Source organism: Cyclopterus lumpus, chromosome 1 (genome assembly GCF_009769545.1).
Source record: "Cyclopterus lumpus isolate fCycLum1 chromosome 1, fCycLum1.pri, whole genome shotgun sequence".
Lineage (NCBI taxonomy): Eukaryota > Metazoa > Chordata > Actinopteri > Perciformes > Cyclopteridae > Cyclopterus > Cyclopterus lumpus.
This window is the reverse complement of record NC_046966.1, coordinates 14910867-14927246: the sequence shown is the minus strand read 5'-3', so window position 1 is coordinate 14927246 and position 16380 is coordinate 14910867. Positions and strand designations below refer to the sequence as shown.

At 39.0% G+C, this 16380-nt stretch overlaps 1 protein-coding gene across 6 annotated transcripts in view; it reads right to left on the bottom strand.

The window, feature by feature from the left end:
* The window catches only part of kcnq5b (potassium voltage-gated channel, KQT-like subfamily, member 5b), a 95028-nt gene that overhangs the window by 23404 nt on the left and 55244 nt on the right, over positions 1 to 16380 (bottom strand). For all 6 annotated transcript variants that reach the window (XM_034541405.1, XM_034541432.1, XM_034541415.1 and 3 more), the window contains exons 2-4: positions 3313 to 3403; positions 2469 to 2595; positions 953 to 1128 (exon numbers count right to left, since the gene is read on the bottom strand). In XM_034541405.1, coding sequence (XP_034397296.1) covers positions 953 to 1128; positions 2469 to 2595; positions 3313 to 3403 — 394 coding nt within the window. The remainder of the gene's footprint in view (positions 1 to 952; positions 1129 to 2468; positions 2596 to 3312; positions 3404 to 16380) is intronic.

Sequence of the window (16380 nt, the reverse complement as noted above, 5' to 3'; positions counted from 1 at the left end):
ATCAAGGTGGAGAGATGAAGGTGAGTCACGGTAAGAAAGGCAAGAAATGCCTGAAAAGAGTAAGTCAGAGATCTCTGAATATTAAGATACTTAGTATTTTATTTAGGTATTTTTACAGTTTGACAAGAAATACATCCTTTGAAAGTAAGGAAGGATAAAGGAAATTAAACATGCATCTGGCCAAGTCTGGCCATAAGGAAAATTAAATATAAAGTAAATGTTTAAGCACTCTGAATATTTCAATACTAATATTGAGTCTAATACTTCAAGTTCTAAAACTCTTCAGTACCGTTTTATATTAAATATCGGTAATTAAATGTTAACAGTTTAATTGAATACTATATGAATGTTTTCATACAATGGATCTGATTGGGTAAGAACAGTCAAAATGGATATACTCTAATGTATATATACATTATATATCTTTCACTATAACTACACACTATGCCTTACATGTATATCACCACTAACTCTGACTGTAAAAATGTCCAGAGTTTAATCAACACCTTAATACACAGTATTGGGCTTCACCAAGGTAGGATGTATTACAGGGATGTGCTATTGGAATGCATTGGTTTCTTTAGGTGTAGGTACCTATTAATGTGTCTACTTAAAATACAATAACACAATTTCTATATCATATTTGTAAACATACTTTAGTATATATACAGTACACTGGAGCACACAAAGTTCCCAGAGATTTTGATCAGTGTCGAGCAACAACAACGTGCGTGCGTGTGTGTGTGTGTGTGTGTGTGTGTGTGTGTGTGTGTGTGTGTGTGTGTGTGTGTGTGTGTGTGTGTGTGTGTGTGTGTGTGTGTGTGTGTGTGTGTGTGTGTGTGTGTGTGTGTGTGTGTGTGTGTGTGTGTGTGTGTGTGTGTGTGTGTGTGTGTGTGTGTGTGCGTGTGTGCGTGTGTGTGTGTGTATTGGCCATTCCTCTGTGGCAGCTCACCTTGCTGTGTGCGTAAACCACAGAGCCCAGCAGCTTCCAGGTGCCTCCTCTGCGGTCCATTCGCGCCATGCGTAGGATCTGCAGGAAACGCAGGCTGCGCAGCACCGAGGTGGCAAATATGTTGCCCTGGCTACCCACCGAGACCACCGCCACCGACGCAATCAGCACTATGATGTCTGCAGTGCAGAAAAGATATAACTTACTTCTGACATCATGATCATACATTGAAATCTAAATGTCATAGTATATTTAACTGAATGAAAATCATATTCTAGCTTATAGCTTCCTTTAATGTAGTGTGTTATTTCATTAAAGTATGATTAAAGCTCTTTTCCTGCAATTTGTATTTGAGACATTTGTTAATTTTGCGCATTTTCTTAATATTTCCTGATAAACACTTGTGCAATTCAAGTCCACTGAGTTCACTACATTTAAGCATGGACTCCAACAGTGATTTACCTACGATTTTGTGAAGCTTAATATTTGTATCACCTTAACTACTGGGAAACGACAGTGATTCCATCCAGGATAAAGTTATATAAATAGATTACACATGCTTATACTCAGGAGAAGAAAATACAATTAAAAGACTCATAGGAGCAGGTACTTAATCGTGATCACATAATTTACCCAGATATTTGATCTTTAAAAATGTCCAGAAAACATCTAAACTTGCTTAACCAAGTATTGTTTTTGTATGTAAAAATACAAAACTCTCATAATCGCCTTCTTGTGTGCATGTCGACTTTGATTACATCACAATGTGTGAAAGGTACATATATAAATATAAATATATATATATATATATATATATATATATATATATATATATATATATACTGTATATACTAACTAACTAATAAACAGTCACAAGGTTTCTCTCTGTAAGGAAGCAAGAACACAGAGAAAGCTAAAGCTAAAGCCACAAACTGATCATCATGTCCTCTCCTACCACATCCCGTACTACTCAGGTCTTTTGAGTTCAACTCATTCCTCACTTTATCCCATTGTCTCTCTCAATTGTTCATGCTCTCTCTCACGCGCTGCCTCTCTTATTTTATTTTCGTCCCGTTGTTTTTGCTCATATTCCCTCAGTGCTGGCAAACTACAGCAAACTAAAACGTGTGACTATAGAGGCACCCTGCCTCTAAGCCATGGTCCCCCTCCTGCAAGCTCCCGAGTGTAGTTTCCAAGAAGGAGCCGAGAAATTCATGTTTAAACAGTGGAAAGAATAAAAGTCAGTTCATGCAACCTCCTTACGTAAATGCTCTCTGCTCTTATGAGCTCTGACCACAACTGTAAATGACACGAGCAAACTATGGTCAATAGCGTGCAGTGGAACAGTGCTCACGTCCAACATCCGAGTGCATTCGCAAAGAGCACAACTGAGGTCCAATAGAGGGCAAGTAAAAGGCAACTGAAAGTTGAAGAAGCAGTGAAGGAGAGGAAATGCCGCTTTGACTGGAAAAGATTAGGTGGATGAGATTATCAAAATAGGCTCAAGAAAACAACTCACCTATGATGCAGAAAGGCTTCCTGGCAAAGCGGAGTCGTCCCGGCCATCCTCTGTAGCGACAGCAGCATCCTGACGACCAGATACGGACGATGTACTCCAACCCAAACACTACAATCATAACAAACTCCTGTACAAAGACACAGAAATAATAGTTGTTTTGCCAGTGTGTTGATGGTGGTAACAAAATATACTCAAATGGTTTTCCAGGCATTAAAGTGCTTGTCATGTATATTACAAATACATCATGAAACATTATTGTACATATCATTAATGCAATGTTTTTATCATTAAAATAGACGCCAGGTTGACAAAGTATTGTGTCTGATAATGACTGCAACAGGTTGTTGGTTAATGCACACTCACTGAGCTCCTATTAGATTACAACTGTATAATGTGTCAAAGGGTAGCTACTGCTTCAGGTGCAATCCTGTGCAGTAAATGGCCGACTGAATACAAAAAGAGACCTCTCCTTTCAGTAGGAGGCTTTTAAGTCCTTTCAAAAGCATCTTTGCTCTTGTGCCCTCTAGTAGCTTGTTCCGTCTGATTGTCTTTCTGAGGGTTCCTTTGAACTACACTCAGTGTTATTAGCACTTAAAATGTCCAGTTTGAGGGCAGACACTTAAACAAAGGAGGCACTGACCTAGAAGTCTAGGTTTGCTCTCAAAATTCAGATTTAACATCGCTCCTATAAACTGTTAAATCACAAAAGCATGTGTCTCCTTGATTGGGCCTCCCTAAAAACTCGGTATTTCACCCGGATTTGTGAGGTTTTGCAGGGTGTAACAGTGCACGCTTCAGCAAAATCAGCCTTCAGCTTTTGGCTGCTGGTTGTCCAGCTTCTTACCAGAATGAGGAGACAATAGGAGGAGAAGTCCTGATGAACTGGGATGGTTGAAAACACAGAGAGGACCAGGCAGTTGAAGACCAAGACGAACCTGAACAGAGCAACAGAAAGACGAAAGGTAAGAATTGTAAATACAACATATGCACAACATTGGAATCTCTCAGGATGACATCAATGGGGGGATAAAGATCAGGACTGTCTGTGCTGACGTTGCGAGTTCGTGCCATGATGTCGGTGGACTTTCCTCCCTGTGTCTTCACTGAACTTTCCCTCGTGTCTTTGCTGACTTTTTTTTGTGTGGAGTATTTTCTTGGATTTTTTTGGGTTTGATGTTCGATCACCCGTGGACTAAGGGGACACTTTGAGTTTTTTTGTGTTTCTTTTCCCAGCGACTTGTTGTGCTCAATAAACTACGCCGTGTGTTCGGCAAGAACTAAACCTTCCTGTTGTCGTGCGCTTGGGGTCAGAGACAAACCATAACAAATGGTCCGGTCTTTGAAACAACCAAACCGACCAGCAGATCAAATCTCAAATTCCATAACAGAATTTTCAGTGGTCATAAATATGTTGTTGATCATAAAAAAGTGCACTAAAGTGGAATCGTCCACTGTATTTTCCTATGTGGCAAACTCTTGAACCCATTCTGGCACTGAAGGAAGAGCAGAACTTGAACAACCTGGCAGCACAATCACAGAAACTATTTTCTCTGTGTAGTGAACCATGAGGCTGATTATTATTCAATTTCCTGAGATATCAAGTTAATCATGCTTGTTTGCGTAACACGATTTGCAAGAAACAACGGCTATTGGAAAACAAGCAGAATCCGACCATTTCCACACTCCGAATGTCGTCCCTCCGCCAGGAAACGGTAGCCTGCCATCTTCAAAACCATAACATGTTTTTTTCCATCACATAGATCCTGCAAAAACACGTCATTGTCTGAAATAGCAGCATTGGGTTTAGAGTTACGGTGGCTCTTGATGCTAAACAGTGAGAGCACATCTGTGTTTTATCATCTGAGATCTCCTCTTAAGCCTGCTGGAGAAAGACCGGTTGACATGCTTTGTGCAGTCTTTTAGAGAGCAGACACAGCTTTTTTAAAGTTATGTCCTGCTTTATGTTTGTACAATTACACATTAACAATTCAAACTGCACACCATTCGCTGATCTCAAACCATTATGCATCTAAATATGTGAAAAACCTTCACTTAAAAACTTCAATCTCAGGGAACTGGTGTCACGATATACTTATTTTGATATTTTAATTCACATCCGTAACTTAACGTAACAAATGTACTTATTTTTTGCCAAACCATGATTGTTTACTAAACATAACCAATTGGTTGCGTTTTTTTTTGTTTTGTTTTGTTTCAATTTACAACATTAAAGAAATTCAAAGTTGAAAGGAATTCTTTCAAACTTGAACATCTGGATTTCATTTCCAGTGTTTGAAAGGTGCCTGTGCCGAGAGGTCAGTGTCCCATAGCTTACAGTACAGGACTCTGACCCCAGTCACTCTTTGACATCCAGAGAGGCTAAATGGAGTCCACATTGTCCACAGCCATGTGGATGCTTATGTCATTATCTCTCAACCCATGCGATCTCCTCTTGCTCCGTCATATGGCTGAGAGCTACTGAAGGTTCGGAGTGAAGCAAAAGCGTTAAGTATCAAAAGCTTGAGGTTTGCTCTCTTGACATTTTCATGATTTGAATAATGTGATTTTGTTTGGAGGAAAACCTCTAGTGACAAGCATTGTGGGGCTGTCATCTGAACATCAAGTTCCTTGTAACTGGCACACCTACGCCTCTCGCACTTACAAGGTTGTCAGGCCTTGTAATTACAGAGTGACAATCCATAGCCAAACTCGTATTTCAATTTTGAATATATTTCCTTTAAAAGAGGGTAGAGAATAACTGAAAAGCTCCCTGGCTGCATTATTAAGCTCTCAACAAAGTTCACTAATTAATCCCACAAACTAGTGTTCTCAGCCGGCCTTGTGTGTCATCATTCCCTGCGCTCTTAGGCGGCAGAATTAATCTGGAGTGTCTCGCTGCAGAGTGATCGCTCTTAACCTTCCAAACAGCCACGGCTGAAAATTAAGCTGTTTACAACACACACACACACACCACACACACACACACACACCACACATGCACACGCACCACACACACACACCACACACGCACCGTGGAGACATCGGCCCTTCCACCTACTCATCTAATTACCCCTTTCAAATGCATCCTTCACCCTCCTCCACTCACTTTGAAACAGAACTGCTGAATGGGGGGGGGGGGGGGGGGGGGTAAATGCTGCTCTGAATTACATAATCCAAATCCTGCCTGTTGGCATTGTAACATTTCAATAAAGTGCCATTGATGCAATGTATGTAGGACTTCTAGCCATAGCTATTTTGCAGACGTTGCCCCTGGTTCGGCTTTTGGGAAATAAAACATATATTTTAATTTTGTTTTTGGTAAAATGGGTTGTAGTTTTAAGACTAATGTCCTCACACGGCATCATTTCAAATTTGATTGGTGGATAAAAAAAACGATATATGGTAACTGTGTACAGAGGCAGGGCCAGAGGGGTGTCGAGAAGCGGGTCAGGGTTAAAAAAAAGCCTCTATTTATGAATATTATTTCACATTGGAATATTTAAAGTTGTTTCCAGTTTCTCAATCTGCCCCATGTTTGAGAAAGGTATACAACTCTAGACCAACAGAAAGAGTGTAACATGTAAGGAACCACAACTATGACAGTCATCAAACGTTGGGTGTTAATTGGGTCACAGAGCACTAATATTTTAATAATGCTACAAAAACAAATCTGATTGGGTGTCTTAGAAGATTTAACTTACATGACATGTAGGCCGATGCTGTCCAAGGTCCTGAAACCAAATTCTCTGCTGGTTGTTGATTCATCATTAAGTTTTGGTTTTACAGTACTCCTTTGTGGTATTTTATTTAGGTTGATATGAAGGCATTCATATCAACCCACATTCAAACCACATTATTACATCCCAACATTCCAATCTGACCTGTAGCCCTTTCCTGCATGCCATACCTTTTCTCTGCCCTTAAACTACACACAATTATACATATTTTAGAATAACAATGGTTAGTACTACTTAGCCAGTGATAACAGTTGTATGCATGTTTTTTAGTCCCATACTAGTGACTATTAATTTAGGATATATTGGCCTCTGCTGCAACATTATGACAACTCCCCCAATTGTATTTAGGTGCAATACTACATTGCTGGAGAACACCTTTAATGGTTTGACTCGTTGACTGAATAAAACTATAGTGAATAATGCCTCAAAGGTTCTCAGATCCGTGGATCAGTTCAAACCCCAATGAGATTTGATGTGCAATGTTAGAAATCCTCTGATCTTTTTTTTCTAATGCTGAGGTTGACATTTGTGGTTTTAAGTGAAATGTCTCAACAATATAATATCAATATCATGACATTTGCTTCAAACATTCAAGCCCCCCTCAGGATGAATTGTAATCACTTTGGAGATCCCTCGACATTTCATCTAACCCCATCAGGTTGAAATTACAATTTGTCCAATACTTTGGTTTATGACCAAATACCATCAAAACTGACATTCGCAGCTGTACTTTGTGTGTATTGCTATTTAGCAATATTTAGCAAATGCTAAGATGCTGAACATGGTATAAACATTATAACTGCACAATATTAGCAGTTGTGTATTCATCATCTAATCCAATAATAGAATTGTGCTGAAACGTAACAAATATAGTTTTGCGTAATTAAAAACTACTTAAAATGAGCATGTACTACTGTAAGGAACACAGAGTTTGTCTTAAACAAATCCATTAGATAAAGGTCAGAGATTAACACCTGGTGAGGGGGTCAGCGTACTTGCATGCTTTCAAATGCTGTTAATTACCTCAAAAATACAAGTAGTTAAACAAAATGATCTCGAAGATAACGTGTTTTCTCTTTACAATTAAGCAACATGGCCATCAGAAGTCTTCACTGGGTCCTAAGAGTAAAATGTCATCATTTTATGATGACTGTCATGCATTTCATCTCTCAAAGCATTCTTTGCATGCGGTCTGACAAAGTGTTGGTCTCTTTAAACAGCAGCAGGCTCTCTCAGTGTACTCAGCATATTTCAGAGGCTTACATGGTGGAGGACTGGATTTAAGAGGCCAGTCAAACACTGTTAGAATGTAATAGCAGTATTTAAACAAGTGATAACAATCTATGTATTTACACTCTTTCAGAAGTCACACACATTAAGTACAAACACACTAAACCTGCAAGACAGCATGTATGTGCATATTTTCTGTGCATCAGCCGTGTTATAAGCCACAGTGCTGACGGTGAGCTGGAGAAATGAGTGTGACTGTAAAGCTCAAATAGGACAATTTCCATAATACACCTGGCTCTATGAAATGATGAAGCCAGGAATGCACTTTGTATTTTGTCAAGCTGTTGGGTGGGGGGGGGTATTGTGTTTCTCCTTACATATTACCCTGATGTTATGCATCTTAGTCTGCAAGAGGCATTGAAAGAGAAAGCAGAACAAGCAGAATGTGTTTGGGAGATTAGTCAAGTGCAAATGAACTTGCAAAGTGGGCTCAAAGAGGGACTCAGAGCAAGGATTTTCACGACATCCTACTATTGATACAGTGAGGTGTTTCGGAAGAGTCCTGTGGGTTTGTTTGTTGTGAAGCTTTCTGCTGTGCACAGTGTTTAGAAGAATATCAACGTTTCGATAAGACAGGCAACAGCCAGCACTGTGGAAATAATGCGAGTCGGATCTGTTGGTGCACTGTGCATTCACATAACAGAAAGCATTGCACAATGATCTTCATACGGTTGTATTAGGCATAACCGACACAAACACAGACAGACACACACACGCACACACACACACACACTTGAATAATTCATATTTTAAATGACATCCTATTTTGAGGCGGGACTGCACTGTTGTTTATGTTTAGTCTGAGGAAAGGATATAACAGGCATCTTGTTGATTGCCAAGATTTTAATTTATATTTGCTCATCTCCTACTTTGTAAACAGAGAACTTCCTCTCCACGTCATTTAAGTGTATTCTTTTATGTGCACACAGTCTGAACCACGGCAGGGGAGTCTCATAAATCCACACACACATGTGAAGCAATCCACAAACAAATGCAGTGCGATTGACAAATAAATAAACACAGACACGTCGTTCTGCGTGCATTTGTGAGTCTAATTTATTAGTAAATCCTTCTGTGTGCATTTGTAAATCAAACATATTTGTAAATTGTTCTGTGCGCATTTGTAAATCTTTGTGTTTGCATTTGTAAATCTCCCTGTGTCCATTTGTAAATCGAAAATATTTGTAAATTGTTCTGTGAGCATTTGTAAATCTCTCTGTGTGCATTTGTAAATCGAACATATTTGTAAATTGTTCTGTGCGCATTTGTAAATCTTTGTGTTTGCATTTGTAAGTCTCTATGTGTGCATTTGCAATTATTGAAACTGATCTGACCCCATACACACGTGTCATTTTGAGAGTATTTAAGCACAGGGTTGCTACTTCCATTACATCTGTGATACTTGCCAATGTGCTCAGTAACGCTGCTCGGCAGAGTTTACCTCCATTGACATGTTCTGAAAGACTACAGGGAGAGTTGGGTTGTGATAATAAGATTAATTTGCTTCCATCACTGAGGGTGTCACAAACTTTATGTGTTTCTAGAATTCAGCTTAACAGTGTAAAATATAAGCTTACTTTTGAATGTGGCTAGGAGGCTCTTGTAGCAAGCACAAACTGCCACTGTGCACAGAGCTGGTCAACCTAAACAGAGTCAGTGTACATATTTCTCAGTTATGTTTTGTTGTTAAATAAGCTGTTGTGTCAAACTTGTTAGCAAACAGTTGCTTATAACCAGCAGTTAAGGAGCAACTTTATAATTGTTGTGGCATAGCGTTGTTTTTGGCCAACTGATGAATGTTTAAAGCACTACATGATTCAAGTAATGTTACGGAGCATATATTAAACAGCAATGATGTTTGACGTTTACTGGATATTAGGTTTGATGAGACTGCAAATTTCACGCAAGAGTTTAAGATGACGGCTGGAAGCTTGCGTCAGAAGTATCCTTTCATTTGTAGAGTGTAAACCCCTCTCGCTTTGCTGTTCAGCTTTTAAATATTACAAAAATAATGTCACAAAATATTGAACCTATTTTTCAGAGCCACGACGAAACAAGTATCCTTTGAACCAAGATTTGGAACATTCACATTAAATGTGTTGGAAGTTAAAGTTTATTGATGCCAAATGTTATGCAAACTATAAGAGCATAAACAAAGAAAAAAATTCAAACATTATGGGGGTGTACATTAATACTTTATGAGGACACTGACTGATACCAACATTTGTATAGATTGACAGAACAGTCCCGGAAGTGCTGAGAATACAGGAGGAGTGTGAAGTTGTATATTGTTATCACATTAACATGATTGCAATTAACAGGGCGCTAATGTGGTTCTATGAACAGTACTTTATGCAGACAGTTTTTTCCTAACTCAGCCTGCTGCTAGATGCACCTGTCAGCATCTTTTGTGCCCTCACATCCCCCTCCTCATCAAACATGAAGAAATGTGATGATAGGTTCAAGAGGCGTAGATTCTGCTGGCTTCAGGCGTGGAACCCCTTTATCTATTTAAACTTAATGTCCCCAATATATGAAGCTTTGCTCTGTACAGAAAAGGCAGTACGGGCTGATGTTCAGGTCTTTATCAATACTATAACAGGAGGCATCTGGAACTACATAGGCTGAAAATACACAATCATTAGTTCATTTTCATAATTTTGTATTTTTCAGAAGTTTCACGATTCAGTTTGCAGTATAAATAACGTCTGTTTAAAGAAGTTTAACATTTCTATTTGTACTCTTACTGACAAGATGATAACTATCTTACAGTGGTACTTTAGGTTGAGACAAAAAGGCCCAGCGGAGATTGCCTTCAAACAGAAAGTTTAAGCAGTTTAAATATCACTGATCACATCATGTCCTGATGTCTCAGGGAGATACACACAGGGACACAGTGTGCACTGTGCAATTTGTTCTCTTCCAGTTCATAAAGTATCTAGACATGTATTGCAACTGTAGACATTCAGTTTCAAACGCAGTGGAAGGCTCTGTGTTGTTTATTTTGCTACACCTTTGATATCTGAATAATTACCCGAATGTTGTCATGGTGGGTGTTATATTGTATGAACAATTACTCCGTCATTTCACCTAATTTCCTATTGAGTGCCAAAAAGATAATTAATGCAAAAAACAGATGGACAAGGTGCATCACCTTGTAATATTTCCCCCTCACAGCAGCACTGGAGATGGAGTTAAGCTCCACAGCTGGGCAGAGAAATGACAGCTCAACTCACAAAAAAGAAATGCAAGAAGAAAACAAGAGGAGCCTTTCTACGGACACGCACACAATCCTCTGCTTTGGATTGATGTTCTACTAAAGCCACAGAGACCACCCACAGCGCACAGCTATCTCACACTCGACATTTGAACACAATAAAGAGAACATTATGCAAAAACTGCCATAAGTGTATGATGAAAAGTTAAGGGCCTTTAACACGCTCGGTAGAAAAGAAGGGAAATACATCTGGATACAACCACAAGTGTGCAAACCCATAAAGCAGCTTCACTCCAGTTTAATATGTCCTGTTCTCTCATGTCGAGGCGCATAAAGAGGCTGTGCAAATTAAAACTCTATTTAACTGAGTTGTAGGAGGACTTGTAATGGAAAGTGAAGGGGAGGAAGTGAACAATTCTGACTTAATGCAAATGAGCCAGACCCTGATTGTGTGGTTTTTCACTGTTCATGCTACAATACTTTTCTGATTATGATTGAGTGCATTTTATTTAAAAGGTATAATATGTATGGAGTCATACCCTGTTAGCCCCTCCAGTTGCTAGAACTTCTGGGCAAACACCAGAAGAATACACTCGGTAATAGTTCTCTCAAACTGTTATTAATGATAATGTTCATATTTGTTCAATTAATTGTTTAGTCCATGAAATGTGAAGATGCCATTTGAGAAGCTAGAGCCTGCAAATGTTTTGTATGTTTGCTTAATAGACGACTTACACAATAAATGATCAAAATAGCTCTTCATTTGACAAACTCAGTGTTTGATCACTTTACTGTAATGTTGACTATTGGACTAACATGTGATGCGAAGTTGTTTACAGACACTTTAAAGAGACACACTTTTACATCTGGGGTCTAAACAGAACACATCTGGTAACTTGGCAACTCCAAATCACTGTGAATATTTCATGCACAGTCATGTGCTGGATTGGAACAGAGATGTTAGGTACTTGATGGGCAGCATCTTGGAACAGTGTTTGGCAACATGCTGAAACTGATGTAATTATCTTGTGTAGGCACTCATGTAAAGAGCCGCACCGGTTGCTGAATGTCACGTTGTCAAAAACACTAGAGTGGTAATATCCGAAATTGTAACACTGCTACAAAAGAAAGTTGGTATGCTTGACCGAGGTTTAAAAGTCGGTGTATCTATAAATGTAAACAGATTTAGCAATCTGAATTTTCCTCATTGCTCCACACAGATCTGTCCCTCCTCGCATTATTACATGAAACAGGAGTTTTCTACATTATATTTCACCTTTTGAGGTTCAACTTTTTTAATTAAATCATCTTATTGTGCCCTCTTCTTTTATGCTATAATAGTTGTTGTTTTTTATTTGAGAATTGACGCCAACTACTGCTTATCTCAATAAACCACCTCATAATAACTAATGGTAGAATGGATCGAAACAAGATTTCTTTCACATAGTTTTTTGCAGATTTTCACTACATTTTGTTAATTTTTGCGATTCATTTGGATGGAAACCTGGCTACTGTCTCACTGTGTATCAATACATGCTTTTTGATAAATTATATTGTTCTTTCATTACCCGAATGCAATGGAATTAGGATCAAGAAACCCTGTTGCCAATTAAGACTGATGTGACAGCAAGATAAAAGGGCCCTTTCGGACACGACTGGCACAATGATTAATCCTCAGATTCCTCACTACTTTAATTGTAATATCTCACACACACACACACACGCTCCTATTATCCCTGTTATGGTAGAGGATATTATCCAAAGCAATCACTCAGGTATTGATCTGTGTCATTTGCAAACTCATTGATCCTATTCCACAGTTGAAAGTGTCCACAGTGCAGTAGCGCCCCACTTCTTAGCGACTCTCTCCATCGATCAACATTGTAGAAAATCTACTTTCACCAGCCAGTGAAGGGTCAATACTTGGACCTTAGGGCTCCACTTCTACCTCCACTCTTACTCCCGACAAACAAGTATAAATGGTGCCCAGTGATGGGATAATGAGGCACCCAGACAGAGACTCACCGAGGTCGGGGCGTGGCAGAGACACACAGAGCTCTCATTGTCACACATTGTCACACTGGAAGAGGCGCACATGGAAGAGGATTGAAGCTGCGTCCTGGACTAACCCCACAGAGTTTGGAAAACTAATGCCTTTATGCCAGAAATACAGGTATTACCTGCCCAGAGAGCAGTCAGGCCAACAGACCCTGGAGCCACCACACTCACGCTCCCTGCGGTGTGGACAGCCACCTACCCAAAGGTCAAATTCATAGATAAATACACATGCTGCATGTGTAGAAGATGAATCAGCAAAGGGAGAAAAAACTAAGTTAGAGGCTTCAATTCATTCAGCTCGGCTGCAGCGGAAAACAAGAATCTCAAAGGTCAGCAGAGTTTAGATGCTCAACGCTAAAATGAAGGCCATAGTAAAGACAAATTGACCCTGTGCTTCAAACTTTATGGCTTTAAACTAGATCAAAAAGCACTCTTTAAAAAAAAACCACTCAGGAGGGTGAACCACCACACACATTACTTTCATTTGAATATGGAGGAGAACAGTAGAGCCAAGTGCTGTGGAGCAAATTCATTCACTGTGATACCCACTCAGGCAAACCCCTGTGACCTCAAAATAGTAAGGACCCCATTAATCAACAGTGCTGGAGTGGGCCAGTCGATGGGTTGACGTTTAGCATCCATCACCATGCAGTCTAAAATTGGGTGATAACGAAGGATGGGGCTGATGGCTGAGAACATTAAAATGGGCTTAGCTGCTGTTTGAGAGCTGAATTATTAATCTAATACAGATATACGTTGTGACTACAGCTTTTCAATCAATCTTTACTTTTTAAATCTTCAGCTCCTCTGTTTTGCAGATTTTGTTTCGATCGCATTAAGTAATATAATCAATTTTCTCTGCCACAAAAAATCTCTTCAATGAACTTGAACAGCCACTGCACGAGTTGAACATAATAGAAAAACTATTTTGGTAGTCCTGTAGTGCCCTCCAATGCTCATCCAAAAATGACTTCTTCTAACAACATAAACTTCTTGTGCAAAAAAGTAAGTAAAGAAGCTTAACTCTATTTAGTCCATTTCAAAACCGGACATCCTCAATTATACATATCGATGGCCAAAATGCAAAACCTCCTATCTGAAAAATGATCCACAAAAAGTGGGCAGAACCTCCTATCTGCACTTTGTGTATTTTTCTTCCTTTTCCTTTCCTTTTTTTATTTTGTATTATGTATTTGGTGGATACAAAATTAAAAAAATAGCATTTTGCAAGAAAACTTATTTTGACTGACATTTTCAGATAGGAGCTGTTGCTCTACGGCCATCTATATACCGTTATAGGCTTATTACTATCGATTATTATTACTATGCGTGTCGGCATCGGATATATGAGACTGACCGGCCGCTCATGACCAGTCTTTCAGTCTCATATTTCCGATTTTTACACACGTGGGCCGCCACCACATGGCACGCAGCGGCACAGACAGTAACGTCACAGTCCCAAACATAACATAGAATCTTTGACAGTTTAAGCTCTGCAAGAAAAACTCACTACAATGCATATAAATGTAATTAATCTACATATAACCATAATGGTATTAAATACACACAGTACAGTTTTTGAGCATAAACATGTCAGTAGGCGAGGTAAAAAACAGCTTGAAGGCAAGCTGTGATTGTCTGTGAAAGTCTCAAGATTCATTCACAAGGCCAAACACACCAGTGTTTCCCAGTGGAGCGGAAAACCTCGAGCAATAAATCAAGGCAGGCAACAAAAAAAAAGAAGGCAGTAGAGCCGATGGGGTTGCAGACAAAACGACTATCGAGAAGCAGGAGTTGAAGGTAGGGTTAAAATGGTTGGATAACAATCATGATAGAGAGAGATGATGGAGTCAAGAAGGCACAGAAGGGTGGAAAGTGTTTTCCCCATTTCTGATTGAAACGATGGGCTTTTCTTTTTGGGTTTATTGGACCTGAACCCACATCTGACATTCTGGCTATACATTAAAAGCATAATCTTCCTCTTTCTTGGAGTGCAACATATTTCAAGAGACGGATTTGTCTTGCACATGTCTGATGATAGAATTATGTCTCATAATCTGCCCAGGAATTAAACATATAATTCAGCTGTTTAAACCCGTTTCAGAGAAATACTAGCACTTAAATTACATTCAGTTCTTCAGTAGTAGACTGCAGTACAATCATTAGAAATGTGATAATGCTGTGATGAATTACCTTCTGGATGACATGACAATGACAAATGACCTGCAGGGGAGCAATAAAGACTTTACAGAGAAGCTATAACCCCAACATTGATAGGATATCATATCAAAATGCAGAGGAATACAAGGAGAGCGATGTGATGAGACCTTAATGATTCTCAGCAGATATCTGAAGATTATTGAGTGTCAGCGTCTCTAATGGCACCTGTAATGAACCAGAGATTATTTGAACATTATTTATCACATTTGTATTAATGAACGCAGTTTTCTTCTTAGATTTTTCCAGCAAAGGATTAACATATCTAGAAATAGTTCAACTTTGTTATTTTTACCACATTTTGTTTGAAAACCATTCACATAATCTGGATCCAGTTTGAGAGACTTTCCTCATACAAAGGTCCGACACATCACAATGTCTAAATTACACTATGATTTAGTGCCATATATATTGTAGTAGCTTAACAGTTGTATTAACGCCTGTATGTAGTCAACTACTGACTGTCATTTCCTATATAGAAAGTTCAATTGAACTATATCTCAACAATATTTATTGTTAGCCTTCAAATTGAAATTCAAAAAAAGTAAATAAAAAACAGAAAGCTTTGAAATAATGTTTATATATTTATTTAATGAACTTAACTGAATTGTCCTATTGCTTTAAATTGAGTTCCAGTTAAAATTGTACAGTGGCGGTGATGTGAGTCCACCTGCAATGATACAAATCAAGAGGCTGCTGGTGTACATAAAAACATGACCAAGAGTCTACAACTAAAGTCTGTGAGGCTGCACTGACTGTAGGCACAGCAGAGCTGAGCGCTAAATGCTAACATCAGCATGCTTCTATCTCTTTCAAGCCAACCGGTCGAGGCAGATTGCCACCCACCCAGAGTCGGGTTCTACCTGTTAAAGGGTGGTTGTCTTTCTTGCCACCGGTCGCCCCCGGTCCTTGGTCATGAGGGAATGCTGGGTTTCTCTAAATTAAGTGGACTTCAATTAAATTGTTTTTGCATGTTGGAAAATTCTGTTGCGTCATCTTGCTTTTGTTGCTTCATTGTGTTAAATCGGTGAATAAGTTTATTTTTCTTGTGAGTTTTCATTTACTTGTGAGGTTTTATTTTGTTAAGATTCACAAAAACATGTGAATCTTAAGTTACTCACAACGTTGTGCATTATAAATACACACAGACGTGTATGTGTCATGTTTTGCTATGTTGACAGGTTGATTTATAAACTAATTTAGAACATATTTGCAGGCAAATTAACTGAAGGTGTCAGTACAAAAAAAACATCAGTACAAAAAGTGCTGCTGATGAAAAAACACACAACGTCCATTGCAGCTAAGCCGACCGAAGACAAATGCAGTCATCCAAACACTTGTTGCACAAACATGCGGCGTCTATTAAAGGGATGGTTGGAAACTACAGATCAGC